This window comes from Bos mutus, chromosome 7 (assembly GCF_027580195.1).
Source record: "Bos mutus isolate GX-2022 chromosome 7, NWIPB_WYAK_1.1, whole genome shotgun sequence".
NCBI lineage: Eukaryota > Metazoa > Chordata > Mammalia > Artiodactyla > Bovidae > Bos > Bos mutus.
The window spans coordinates 81,850,399-81,865,495 of NC_091623.1; the positions used below are offsets into that span (position 1 = coordinate 81,850,399).

At 38.4% G+C, this 15,097-nt stretch overlaps 1 protein-coding gene across 1 annotated transcript; it reads left to right on the forward strand.

The window, feature by feature from the left end:
- The first annotated feature begins 1,205 nt into the window (after positions 1 to 1,205).
- On the forward strand, positions 1,206 to 2,165 carry LOC102278330 (olfactory receptor 2T6). The gene has a single exon (XM_005896336.2). The coding sequence runs from the start codon at positions 1,206 to 1,208 to the stop codon at positions 2,163 to 2,165; it is 960 nt and encodes a 319-aa protein (XP_005896398.2).
- Positions 2,166 to 15,097: the final 12,932 nt, after the last annotated feature.

Below are 15,097 nucleotides of genomic sequence, written 5' to 3' on the forward strand. Positions count from 1 at the left end.
CAATCTTGATTCCAGCTTGTGCTTCTCCCAGCCCAGCGTTTCTCATGATGTACTCTGCATAGAAGTTAGATAAGCAGGGTGACAATATACAGCCTTGACGTACTCCTTTTCCTATTTGGAACCAGTCTTTTGTTCTATGTCCAGTTCTAACTGTTGCTTCCTGACCTGCATATAGGTTTCTCAAGAGGCAGGTCAGGTGGTCTGGTATTCCCATCTCTTTCAGAATTTTCCATGGTTTATTGTTGACCTCTTTACCTTGGTCCAAACATCTTAAGAATCTTACTTCAAACACCTTACTACCCGACTCATGCATGATGCAATGCTCTGCATGAACTGTCCTGAACATAACAATCTCTTTTATGCTTTAGGACTCTTAAATTTGCTATTTATTATGCAGGAACAACTTTCCCTCAAATCTTCACCTATCTACTCTCATTTGTTATCCTATTTTATCCATGTTAATGAGGCATTTCTCATTATCTAGCACCATCATTTTCCTTTGGTTTACTCTCTGTCACAATTAGAGCCATAAGTCATATGAGACATTCCTCTTTTGTTTACAACAATTTCTCTAGAGCTTAGAACACTGCGAAAGTTATTCTCCATGAATAAAATTTGGTGTATGAGTGGCTGAGGAATCAACAAATGAGTGAAAAAGCAAATGACTGTCATTCAATGGTCACATGAACAATGCTGTGATCCAACTCAATACTTCAAAATCTACATCATAGCTACAACTTAATGATTGTTTTTTGATGACACTCATTGGCTATAAAGTTGTCACAAAAATTCTCATATCAACAAAACCTCTTACTGAACTGTATGTTAATTTGAACTGAATCAATTGACTCAATTGTTTTTCAGTTGTATCCATATTTCAAACAAGTGGAGCCAACTCCAGGAGAAGATCTTATCTATAGGCCATATTCTAAAATAACAAACTCCCTTAAATCAAGGATAAATTTCCAAATGACCATTTGTCTTCATGCCATGGTACCTAACATTAAAATTGCTCTTCAACAGGAAGAAATTTCCAAGACAGAATAAACCACAAATCTGCCCCACATAAAACAATTGACATTAGTGTATAAATAATTTTAATTTAATCATACTTACATAGACATCTTTAATGGTTCATCTTATCTACTGCAATTTTCATTGACCCCATATTTCTCTTCTTATGCCTCCAGGTCCAACTCGAAACCATGAATGGAAATAATAAGACCTTTTCCAGTGACTTCACCCTTACAGGGCTCTTCACTAACAACAAAGCCTCTGGCTTCCTTTTCAGCATCATTTGCGCCATCTTCTTCATGGCCATAATAGTTAATGGGGTCATGATCTTCCTGATCTACATAGACCCTCACCTCCATACCCCCATGTACTTCCTGCTCAGCCACCTCTCCTTCATTGACATTATGTACATCTCCACCATTGTGCCCAAGATGCTGGCCGATTACCTTGAGGGTGAGGGGACCATATCCTTTATTGCCTGTACAGCCCAATACTTTCTCTATATGGGCTTTGTAGGGGCCGAATTTTTCCTGCTGGGACTCATGGCATATGACCGCTACGTGGCCATCTGCAACCCTCTCCGCTATCCTGTCCTCATGAGCCATCGGGTCTGTTGGATGATCTTGGCCAGCTCTTGGTTTGGTGGTGCTCTGGATAGCTTCCTCCTCACCCCTATAACAATGACTCTACCATTCTGTGCTTCACACAAGATCAACCACTTCTTCTGTGAGGCACCCACCATGCTGAGGCTGGCCTGTGGTGACAAAGCTGCCTATGAAATGGTGATGTATATTTGCTGTGTCATGATGCTGCTGATCCCCTTCTCTGTAGTGATTACTTCCTACGCTGGAGTGCTCATCACAGTGCACGAGATGAAGTCAGCAGAAGGGAAGAAGAAGGCTTTTGCCACCTGCTCCTCACACATCATGGTGGTGATCTTATTCTATGGGGCTGCCCTGTACACATATATGCTTCCCCAATCATACCACACTCCAACAAAAGACAAGGTCTTTTCTGTCTTTTACACTATCATCACCCCCTTGTTAAACCCTCTCATTTACAGTTTGAGAAACAGGGATGTGGCTGAGGCCTTTAAGAGGGTTTTGGCAAGATGTCTAGGGACCCATTTTATGACAAGGGGAGAATTCTGACAGTCTAAATCCTCCATGTCTGCTCAGGAGTGTATGGGGTTTTGCCACAGATAATATAGATAATGCTTGCAGCAACCACCACTGCCAGTTATGTCAAAAAGTACATCAGCCATACTTTTATCAAAAAGATGAAACATCCATGCATTAATAATGCCAGTGTTATAAATGTTACCAAACTAACTCATATCTACTTGCCCACTGTGCAACAAGCCAATCTACTGACACCAAGTTGTGGTGAAGGAAAGTACAGCATTTACTGAAGGGCATCAAGTAAGAACAGTGGACAACTAGTGCTCAAAAGAAAAACAAAACAAAACAACTCCCTGGTGGCTTTTAGGCAAGAGTTTTTAAAGGCAACACTAGGGTTGAGGATCACAGGGTACCTGATTAGCTCATGGACATTCTTCTGACTTGTTGACAGTGAGGTAACAGGGTGATGTTTCAGAAATCTTGATCACCAGCCTTCTGGTTACAATCAGTCTAGGACACACGCACTTAAGGTCAGCACGTAATCACCATTCTTTACCTTGGCAGGGCTCTTTGTTTCTACGGAATGACTCAAAGTTTTGGTTAAATACTTGAGAAAGAACTGGTAGTTCTGTGATTTTGCTTTGCTGTTGAACTAGTGTTTCAGCTATCTTTAATTTTCTTGCTTGTCTGTCTTTCATTTGTTTCTGAATTCACTCACTTCTCTAATTAGTAAGTGAGTTTGCTCTTTGGAACTCAGGGAAAGCCTAGGAGACTAGAGCCTTTTTCTACAAATGACAAAAAGCACACAGAGGGGCATTTGTACCCAGGAAGTCCCTACAGAGTCCTGCTTGCTTTCGTAAAAACAGTATTTCTTCCTTGTGGCCATCCATTCTAATTCTTCCCTTATATCAACTCTATGAGTGCAATTTATGTATATAAGGGCCCCAAATTGTCTCATTAATATTACAAATTCTATCTGCTCTCAGGAACCTCATAAGAATGGCAATTTTGATTATGTTGTTTAAATGAATCATAGACAGAGTTTATGAAAAGGTTAGAGGTGCAAACATTTAAAAGAAGCTATAGCATCATAAAACTTAGAAGGAAATACGTACATAAATGCACACCAGGATTTAGAAAAGTTAAATATCTTTTCTTTGAGTAACAACTGAAAACATTCCTCCCTTATCTAAATCTGGGGCTGGAAAAAAACAAATCACATGTTTTTGCAGAAATAGAGACTAATATTCTTCTGGGCAAGGATTCTATGATGTTATATATGTTATATGGTAAATAATCATTATATCAGAAGGCACAGTAATAGGCAGGAGAGAAAAGAGTGCTTTATGAATTTGTAAATTCAGCAATCACTTTTCAGTTTTTACTCCAATCCATCAGAATTATTAAATTTCTGAAATCCTACTCTAGATATTATAGTGGTGTGATACTTTTATTCCAAAGAAGTAAACACAGCCTATTGTGGACAGCCTATTTTTCCTCATCTATGGTACTAAGTTTTACATTGTATAACATTACAAATTGGGAAGAAAATAATTGGATTTCCATCTTCAAGTTGGAACAAAAAAAAAAATTTTCCTTGGGAAATGACTTAGATAATTTCTTTTTAGGATGTTGGGTCCCTAAAGAGAATGTGTTTAGCCTAAATTATAGACTCAGTTGTAAAAACCTGGACCAAATCCCAAGCCTCTTAACCTTCTCTGTAATGAGGCTATGCCAGATTCTGTGCTCTCAAAACCCTAGCTGGGTTCAGTAATATTCTACTTCTGACAGACACTGATGATCGTAAACGTAAGCACACCTCCTATTGCACTGGAGAAAGGAACTGAGTGGTAATTTTTAACCAAATGGAAAAATTTATGTTGGACCCTGTAGACTGGACTGACTAATCAAGAAAGTGGACTTCCTTCCATTTATTTTAGTGGGAGTTTTAGTTGTTACCAAAGGCAGCCTTTTTGAAGCTCTCTTTCTGGAAGGTTTATCTCCTTCAATCTCGTCTACCTGGCTTGGAAAGTACCACATGCTAGGCATTAGGAAGAAGAATTTCCAACACAGAAGATAGTGAGGTACAAGAAAACAATAAGTCAGAAGAGGTGGGGAATGATCCTGAGAACTGAACATCAATTTGGGGTCCATTTTTAAAGATCATGTGAACTTCTGTCCATTCTCTATGTAACTAAGGCCCAATTTCCTCTTTTGTGAGAAATGAGGTAGTATAATGTCTTTCCTTATAAGATTTGAAAGAGCAAATATGATAAATGCAATAAACACTGGTCATTATTTTTTCTGTTGGTAATGAGGGTAATTGCCTTTCATGTTCCTAATATTTGTGATTTAGAAAAAAAAATCACCCCATTTATCATTCATCTTTCTATCCTTCACACATATAAGCATGCTGCTTTATTAATTATACTAAGAAAGATTGATAATGGGTTAAAAAAATCCAATTGTAAGGATTAAAAATAAATTTGTAAGGAAATTAGGGAAAGAGTAACTAATGTATACTTTTAAAATGTAGTAATTAAAACAATAATATGATAGTACTGCATACTTATTAGAGTGGTTACAATTGAAATTACTGTAAAATACAGGAAGCTTCATTCATTGCTGGTGGGAATGTAAAGACAAATCACTGTGGAAGAGAATTTGACAGTTTCCAACAAAACTAAGTCTAGTCTTACCACATAATCTGGCAATAGTGCTTCCCAGAATTTATCCTACTGACATTAAAAAATAATAATAAACAAAAAACTGCATTTGAAGCAATTTTTTCATAGTCATCAATAATTAATCAAGATGTCTTTAGTAGATAAACAGATAAGTAAAGTGTGATATATCAGTACTCTTGAATATTATTAAACAAAACAAAAAATTAAAATGAAAAGAAATGATCCAATAAGCCATGAAATAAAGAAAGAATCTTCAAGGTATATTACTAACTGAAAAAAAAAAAAACAATCTGAAAATCTTATGTGATATATGATTCCAACTATATAACATTCTGGAAAAATGACAAAATTTGTTGTTGTTATTGTTCAGTTGTTCAGTCATGTCTGACTCTTCATGACCCCATAGACTGCATCATGTCAGGCTTCCCTGTCCTATACCATCTTCCAGAGCTTGCTCAAACTCATGTCTATTGAGTCGGTGATGCCATGAAACTGTCTCATACTCTGTCATCCCTTTCTCCTCCTGCCTTCAATCTTTCCCAGCATCAGAGTCCTTTCTAATGAGTTGGCTTTTCACATCAGGTGGTCAAAATATTGAAGCTTTAGCTTCACCATCAGTCCTTCCAGTGAATATTTGGGACTGATTTCCTATAGGATTGACTGGTTTGATCTCCTTTCAGACCAAGGGATTCTCAAGAGTCTTCTCCAGCACCACAGTTCACAAGCATCAATTTTTGTACTTAGCCTTCTTTATGGTCCAACTCTCATATCCATCCATGACTAGTGGAAAAACCATGTCTTTCACTAGACGGACTTTTGTTGGCAAAGTAATGTCTCTGCTTTTTAATATGCTGTCTAGGTGTGTCACAGCCTTTCTAAGCATCTTTTAGTTTCAAGACTGCAGTAATCATCCACAATAATGTTGGAGCCCAAGAAAATAAAATCTGTTACTGTTTCCATTGTTTTCCCATCTATTTGCCATGAAGGGATGCGGCCAGATGCCATGCTCTTCATTTTTTGAATGTTAAGTTTTAAGCCAGCTTTTTCACTCTTCTCTTAAACTTTCAACAAGAAGCTTTTTAGTTCCTCCTTGCTTTCTGCCATAAGGATGGTACCTCCATATCTGAGTTTATTGATATTTCTTCCTGCAATCTTGATTCCAGTTTGTGCTTCATTCAGCCTGGTATTTCCCATGATATACTCTGCATATATTAAATAAACAGGAGGACAATATACAGCCTTGACATACTCCTTTCCCAATTTTGAACCAGTCCATTGTTCAATGTCTGGTTCTAACTGCTGCTTCCTGACCTGCATACAGGTTTCTCACAAGGCAGGTAAACTGGTCTGGTATTCCCATCTCCTAAAGAATTTTCCACAGTTTGTTGTGATCCACACAGTCAAAAGGTTCAGTGTAGTCAATGAAATAGAAGTAGATGTTTTTCTGGAATTCTCTTTCTTTTTCTATGAGCCAGTAGGTGTTGGCAATTTGATCTCTGGTTCCTCTGCTTTTTCTGAATTCAGCTTGAACTACTGGAAGTTCTTGGTTCGTACAATTGAAGCCTAGCTTCAAGAATTTTGAAAATTGCTTTGTTAGCCTGTGAAAAGAGTGCAATTGTGCAGTACTTTGAACATTCTTTGGCATTGCCCTTCTTTGGGATTGGAATGAAAACTGACATTTTCCAGTCCTATGGTCACTGTTGTGTTTCCCAAATTTGCTGGCATATTGAGTGCAGCATTTTCACAGCATCATCGTTTAGTATTTGAAATAGGTCAGCTGGAATTTCGTCACCTCCACTAGCTTTGTTCGTAGTAATGCTTCCTAAAGCCCACTTGACTTCAACTCCAGGATGTCTGACTCAAGGTTAATGATCACATCATCATGGTTACCTAGGTGACTAAGATCTTTTTTGTATAGTTCTTCTGTGTATTCTTGCCAACTCTTCTTAATATTTTCTGCATCTCAGTTCCATACTGTTTCTCTCCTTTTTTATGCCCATCTTTGCATGAAATGTTCCCTGGATAGCTCTAATTTTCTTGAAGAGACCTTTAGTCTTTCCCATTCTACTGTTTCTTTGCATTGATCACTTAGGAAGGCTTTCTTATCTCTCCTTGCTATTCTTTGGAACTCTGCATTCAGATGGATATATCTTTCCTTTCCTCCTTTACCTTTCACGTCTCTTCTTTTCTCAGCCATATTTAAGGTCTCTTCAGACAACCATTTTGCCTTTTTTCATTTCTTTTTCTTGGGGATGGTTTTGATCACCTCCTCCTGTACAATGTTATGAACCTCCATCCATAGTTCTTCAGGCACTCTGTATATCAGATCTATCCCCTTGAATCTATTTGTTACTTCCAAATTGTGAAAGGAATACATTAAGGCTGTATGTTGTCACCTTGCTTATTTAACTTATACGCAGAGCACATCATGTGAAATGCCCGATTGTATGAAGTGCAAGCTGGAATCAAGATAGCATGGAGAAATATAAATAACCTCAGATATGCAGATGACACTACCCTTATAGCAGAAAGCAAAGAGGAACTAAAATACCCCTTGATGATAGTGAAAGAGCAGAGTGAAAAAATTGGCTTAAAACTCAATGTTCAAAAGATGAAGATCATGACATCTGATATGTTTGTAACCAGCACTCATGTTTAAAAAAAAAATCACCTTATATGATGCTCTTTTACTATTATATGGCACCCCACTCCAGTACTCTTGCCTGGAAAATCCCATACAGAGGGAGCCTGGTGGGCTGCAGTCTGTGGGGAGAAGTCAGACACGACTGAGCAACTTCACTTTCACTTTCACTTTTGCCTGGAAATTGGAGAAGGAAATGGCAACAGAGTGTTCTTGCCTGGTAGGCCCAGGGATGGGGAGCCTGGTGGGGTCTGTCATCTATGGGTCGCTAAGAGTCAGAGACTGAGCAACTCGGGCACACTGAGCAGGGATGGGGAGCAGTTTGTTTTACTTTTCCTATTTCATATTCAATGGTATTTCATTTCATTTTTCATTTAGTTTATATTTTCCAATCACTCCATCTCTTCTTTTTGTTTTGATGTTCTTTCTCAAACCTTTATCAAATGTAATAGAAAAGCTTTTAGATATATGTGTGTGTGTTATATGTATTTTAGAAAATTTATAAATTTTGCCTAACTAAAAATATTATGACATTTTTATTCTACTTGTTTGACTTAGTATGATTAGAATGATAGATTTCTAATTAAAAAATAGATATGCAACAAGCAACAAAGGTTTACTGTATAGCATAGCGAGCTACAGTCAATATCTTGTAATAACCTATGATGCAAAATAATTTCTAATATATGTGTATCAGAATAACTGAATCACCTTTCTGTGCACCTGAAATATTTTAAGTCAATTATACTTCAACAGGAGAAGGCAATGGCACCCCACTCCAGTACTCTTGCCTGGAAAATCCCATGGACAGAGGAGCCTGGTAGGCTGCAGTCCATGGGGTCGCTAAGAGTCGGGCACGACTGAGCGACTTCACTTTCACTTTTCACTTTCATGCATTGGAGAAGGAAATGGCAACCCACTCCAGTGTTCTTGCCTGGAGAATCCCAGGGGTTGGGGAGCCTAGTTGGCTGCAGTCTCTGGGGTCGCACAGAGTCAGACACGACTGAAGCAACTTAGCAGCAGCAGCAGCAGCATACTTCAACAAGATACACAAGTGAAAAATAAAGTAAGTTAAAATTTTTCTATTTTAAGCTATTATAATCATTTCTAAGCATAAAACAGGGGGGGAGCTAAAGAAGCAATGTTGATATGCCTTGCTACAATAACTAAAAATATATCATGGATAATAAAAAATGAATGAAATTTAAGAAAACAAGGAAATGAAAATGTACTTGAGGTATACATGACTGACACATAGTCATACGTCAAAATGCTAATAGTGATTTTGAACACACGCAGCCATAAGTGCAGTTTCCAACAAGCAGCAGTGAGTGGTAGCTGAAGCAAGGTCTTACTTAGTTTTCTAGACAGGGAGCTTTAACCACTGGACCACAGGGGCCAGCAGTTAGGGCTAAGGTCCCTAGTCCTGCCTGCCTAGTCACGAATGGATTCAGGCAAGGAGGCAGAAGGTAAGTTCAGTTCAGTTCAGTCACTCAGTAATGTCCAACACTTTGCGACCCCATGAAATGCAGCATGCCAGGCCTCCTGTCCATCACCAACTCCCAGAGTCCACCCAAACCCATGTTCATTGAGTCGGTGAGGCCATCCAACCATCTCATCCTCTGTTGTCCCCTTCTCCTGCCCTCAATCTTTCCTAGCATCAGGGTCTTTACAAATGAGTCAGCTCTTTCCATCAGGTGGCCAAAGTATTGGAGTTTCAGCTTCAACATCAGTCCTTCCAATGAACACCCAGATCTGATTTCCTTTAGGATGGACTGATTGGATCTCCTTGCAGTCCAAGGGACTCTCAAGAGACTTCTCCAACACAACAGTTCAAAAGCATCAATTCTTCGGCGCTCAGCTTTCTTTATAGTCCAACTCTCACATCCATACATGACTACTGGAAAAATCATAGCCTTGACTAGACGGACTTTCGTTGACAAAGTGATGTCTCTGCTTTTTAATATGCTGTCTACGTTGGTCATAACTTCCCTTCCAAGGAGTAAGCGTCTTTTAATTTCATGGCTGCAGTCACCATCCACAGTGATTTTGGAGCCCAGAAAAATAAAGTCTGCCATTATTTCCACTGTTCCCCCATCTATCTGCCATGAAGTGATGGGACCAGATGCCATGATCTTAGTTTTCTGAATGTTAAGCTTTAAGTCAACTTTTTCACTCTCCTCTTTCCCTTTCATCAAGAGGCTCTTTAGTTCTTCTTCAACTTCTGCCATAAGGGTGGTGTCATCTGCATATCTGAGGTTGTTGATATTTCTCCCAGCAATCTTAATTCCAGCTTGTGCTTCTTCCAGTCCAGCATTTCTCATGATGTCATATAAGCTAAATAAGCAGGGTGACAATATACAGCCTTGATGTACTCCTTTTCCTATTTGGAACCAGTCTGTTGTTCCATGTCCAGTTCTAACTGTTGCTTCCTGACCTGCATACAAATTTCTCAAGAGGCAGATCAGGTGGTCTGGTATTCCCATCTCTTTCAGAGTTTTCCACAGTTTATTGTGATCCACACAGTCAAAGGCCTTGTCATAGTCAATAAAGCAGAAATAGATGTTTTTTCTGGAACTCTCTTGCTTTTTCCATGATCCAGCGGATGTTGGAAATTTGATCTCTGGTTCCTCTGCCTTTTCTAAAACCAGCTTGAACATGTGGAAGTTCGCAGTTCACATATTGTTGAAGCGTGGCTTGGAGAATTTTGAGCATTACTTTACTAGTGTGTGAGATGAGTTCAATTTTCAGTAGTTTGAGCATTATTTGGCATTGCTTTTCTTTGGGATTGGAATGAAAACTGACCTTTTCCAGTCCTATGGCCACTGCTGAGGTTTCCAAATTTGCTGGTATATTGAGTGTAGCACTTTCACAGCATCATCTTTCAGGATTTGAAATAGCTCAACTGGAATTCTACCACCTCCACTAGCTCTGTTCATAGTGATGCTTCTTAAGACCCAGTCGACTTCACATTCCAGGATGTCTGGCTCTACGTGAGTGATCACACCATTGTGATTATCTGGGTCATGAAGATCTTTTTTGTATAGTTCATTATATAGTGTATTCTTGCCACCTCTTCTTAATATCTTCTGCTTCTGTTAGGTCCATACCATTTCTGTCCTTTATCGAGCCCATCTTTGCATGAAATGTTCCCTTGGTATCCATAATTTTCTTGAAGAGATCTCTAGTCTTTCCAATTTTATTGCTTTCCTCTATTTGTTTGCATTGGTCCCTGAGGAAGGCTTTCTTATCTCTCCTTGCTATTCTTGGAACTCTGCATTCAAATGGGTATATCTTTCCTTTTCTCCTTTGCTTTTCACTTCTCTTTTTTCACAGCTATTTGTAAGGCCTCCTCAGACAGTCATTTTGTTTTTTTGCATTTCTTTTTCTTGGGGATGGTCTTAATTCCTATCTCCTGTACAATGTCATGAACCTCCGTCCATAGTTCATCAGGCACTCTATCAGATCTAGTCCCTTAAATCTATTTCTCACTTCCACTGTATAGTCATAAGGGATTTGATTTAGGCCATACCTGAACGGTCTAGTGGTTTTCCCTACTTTCTTCAATTTAAGTCTGAATTTGGCAATAAGGAGTTCATGACCTGAGCAACAGTCAGCTCCCAGTCTTGTTTTTGCTGATTGTATAGAGCTTCTCCATCTTTGGCTACAAATAATATAATCAATCTGATTTCAGTGTTGACCATCTGGTGATGTCCAGAAGGTAAAGAGTGAAGCAAAAAATTTACTGAAAAGTAGTTGCAGAAATCTGTATGGGTGGACTCAGAGACAGATTCACGCCTGTGGGAATAACCCTGTGTATGAGACAGCAAAAGAGACACTGATGTATAGAACAGTCTTATGGACTCTGTGGGAGAGGGAGAGGGTGGGAAGATTTGGGAGAATGGCATTAAAACATGTATAATATCATATATGAAATGAGTTGCCAGTCCAGATTCGATGCACGATACTGGATGCTTGGGGCTGGTGCACTGGGATGACCCAGAGGGATGGTATGGGGAGGGAGGAGGGAGGAGGGTTCAGGATGGGGAACACATGTATACCTGTGGCGGATTCATTTCGATATTTGGCAAAACTAATACAATATTGTAAAGTTTAAAAATAAAATAAAATTTTAAAAAAAAAGGAGTAATTTTCTAAGTCTTCATCTTCCTTTATGACAATCACCTTGCTTTGTCCCTCCCAGGTTAACTTGTGTCAGTACCCTCCCCTGGGGTGCGCATGCACATCCTAGCCGAGACAGATCTTGAAGTGAAGGCTTCTGAGAGAAGCAAGACTGATTATGGCCTAGAGTTATCCTGACTTTTGACTCCAAGGGAACTTTCTGTGCACATGTAGTGGCTTCCTTATCAGACAAGGTTTTTTACTTTCTTTGTCCTTACTATGATTATTCCCTTAAAAGTGAAAGTTGCTCAGTCATGTCTGACTCTTTGTGACCCCATGAACTATACAGTTCAGTTCAGTTAAGTCACTCAGTCAGGTCTTACACTTTGCAAATCCATGGACTGCAGCATACCAGGCTTCCCTGTCCATCACCAACTCCTGGAGCTTACTCAAACTCATGTCCACTGAGTCAGTGAAGCCATCCAACCATCTCATCCTCTGTTGTCCCATTCTCCTTCAGGAGTGTGTTGCCATGCCCTTCGCCAGAGAATGTTCCCAACCTAAGGATCAAACCCAGGTTTTCCACATTGCAGGCGGATTCTTTACCAGCTGAGACACCAGAGAAGCCTTCATTCCCTTGAGGTAAGAGAAAAAGACTATTTACCCTGTTTTTTTTGGCTGTAAATCCTTCAACTGGAGCCCACCTATCTCTTATCTTAAGAAATGCAAAGAGGAGGTTGGTTGATTATAAATTTCCAACCTGGAATCACCTATCCTACTCAAAAGGAAGTTTAAAAAATAACAACATCTTAAACTAATAAGAGCAAGTTAAATGGATAGGCAATCTAGAAAAAAACTTGGTAGCACATTTAAGAAGTTTCAACCTCACTAAAAAAATTATTATTATTTAATTAATTAATTAAATAGGTCATCTTAGGACAGAGTTAAAGTTATTAGTGGGCACATATGTTTACATGTTTTTACTTATATATTTAGAAAGAAAGCTGTGAAGATATATCAGTGAAATGGAAACTAACAGACAATAAGAAAGTAAACTGATACTGCTTCAGAAGTGCAACTTAAAAATAAAATTAAAAGTTAAAAATACTATGCAAATTGACTGAATAACTCTCCCTAAAGACAAATTTAAGAAGGAAACACAAAGTGCACAAAATTAAGTGTACACTGTTGGCAGAAATGTAAATTTGTGTAGCCACTGTAGAAAACAGTGTGGAGGTTTCTCAAAAACTAAAAATAGTGAGAACTATCATTGACTCAACAATCCCACTTTTGGGTTCATATTTGAAAAAAACAAAAACACTAATTTGAAAGGATACATGCACCCCAATGTTCATAGCCACAATATTTACAATTGGCAAGATACGAAATTACCCTATGTGTCCATGAAGAGATGAATGGATAAAAAAGATGTGGTATGTATATACATTGAAATACTACTGAACCATAAGAAAACAAATTTTCTATTTGCAGCAATGTGAATGAAACTGGAGGAGAGTATGCTAAGTGAAATAAGACAAAAAAGACAAATACTATATCACTTATATCTGGAATCTAAAAAAATGTAGTAAAGTAGTAAATATAACAAAACAAAAACAGACCTACAGAAACAGAGGATTAACTAGTGAGTACCAGTGCTGGGAGAGGGGCAAACCCATATGGGTGGGGGAGAAGGAGATACAGACTGTTGGATATAAGGGAAACTATAGGGATATATTGCACAACATGGAGAATATAGCCAATATTTTCTAATAACTGTAAATGGAATGTGACTTCTAAAAATTGTATAAAGTTAATAAAATAAATATATATATTTAAATGTTAAAATGTGGATATGAAGCCTTCAAAAATTTCAATAAAAATTAAAACAAGACTTATTTTAAAGACAATGTTTATCATCACATGAGTCATTAACACTACAATTAATATATGCATGAAAATGCAGTGCTGGTTAAATAAAATTGAGAATATTTATGAGGTAGGACTAGACTTCCCTGGTGACTCAGATGGTAAGAGCATCTGCCTACAAAGCAGGAGACCTGGGTTCGATCCCTGGGTTGGGAAAATCCCTGGAGAAGGAAATGGCAGCCCACTCCAGTATTCTTGCCTGGAAATCCCATGGACAGAGGAGCCTGGTAAGCTACAGCCCATGGGGTCGCAAAGAGCCAGACATGACTGAGCAACTTCACTTTTGGACACTTTCGGATGAGGTAGGACACAATGCAGATAATGAATGCTACGTTTGGAAGAATATTTCTCACTAGGAACACTTTTTAAGAAATTGTTTTGAATAACAAAAATTATCAAATCATATGTAAACACACACCTCCTTATGTGTGAAATTATATATACATATATATAATGTGTATATGTATATATATATAAATATATATAAATGTATATATATAAATATATATATACTTTCCACATAATGATATGTGTTTATGCTGCTGGCACTGCTCAGTCATGTCCGACTCTTTGAGAACTCATTGACTGTAGGCTGCCAGGCTCCTCTGTCCATGGAATTTTCCAGATAAGAATACTGTAGTGGTTTGCCATTTCCTACTTCAATGTGTGTGTGTGTGTAAAATACAAATTTAATTTTATATGAATAGCTATCTATATGATATGCTTTGGTGACTATCATTTAGTATTATGGGCATTTTTCATTTTCAGAAATTTTTCACATTTCCTCAAGTATATGTATCCAGTACTCAAAACTCAGAAAAAATAATTATTGTTAGACTACCAACAGTGGTCCATATAGTCAAAAGTATCGTTTTTCCAGTAATCGTGTATGGATGTGAGAGTTGGACCATTAAGAAAGCTGAGCACCAAAGAATTGATGCTTTTCAACTGTGGCATTGGAGAAGACTCTCAAGAGCCCCTTGGACTGCAAGGAGATCATACCAGTCAATCCTATAGGAAATCAGTCCTGAATATTCATTGGGAGGACTGATGCTGAAGCTGAAGCGCCAATACTTTGGCCACCTGATGTAAAGAACTGACACTGGAAAAGACCCTGATGCTGAGAAAAGATTGAACACAGGAAGAGAAGGGGATGACAGAGGATGAGATGGTTGGATGGCATCACCAACTCAATGAACATGAGTTTGAGCATTCTCCAGCAGACGGTGAAAGACAGGGACGCCTGGTGTACTGCAGTCCATGGGGTCACAAAGAGTAAGACTGAGTGACTGCACTAACTCATTGGACTACCAATAAAGTGCTAAAAAAAAATGATAGTTGAGCTACCTTCTATCATTTTTATGTCTCTTCAAATTAGTTCCCACATTTCACTGGGAGGATTAGCTGCCAAAGGAAATTTCTCATGAATAGAAAACTCACAGTCTTGCACTTTGGAGCCTAGCAGTGGAAACAGTTTTCTCAAAGTCCATGTGACATTCATCCCCAAAATACACTACCCATTAGCTGTGCCAAATCTGTCTCATTACAGTCTGCAAGGTCCACAGGGAAGAGACTTGATTTTTACA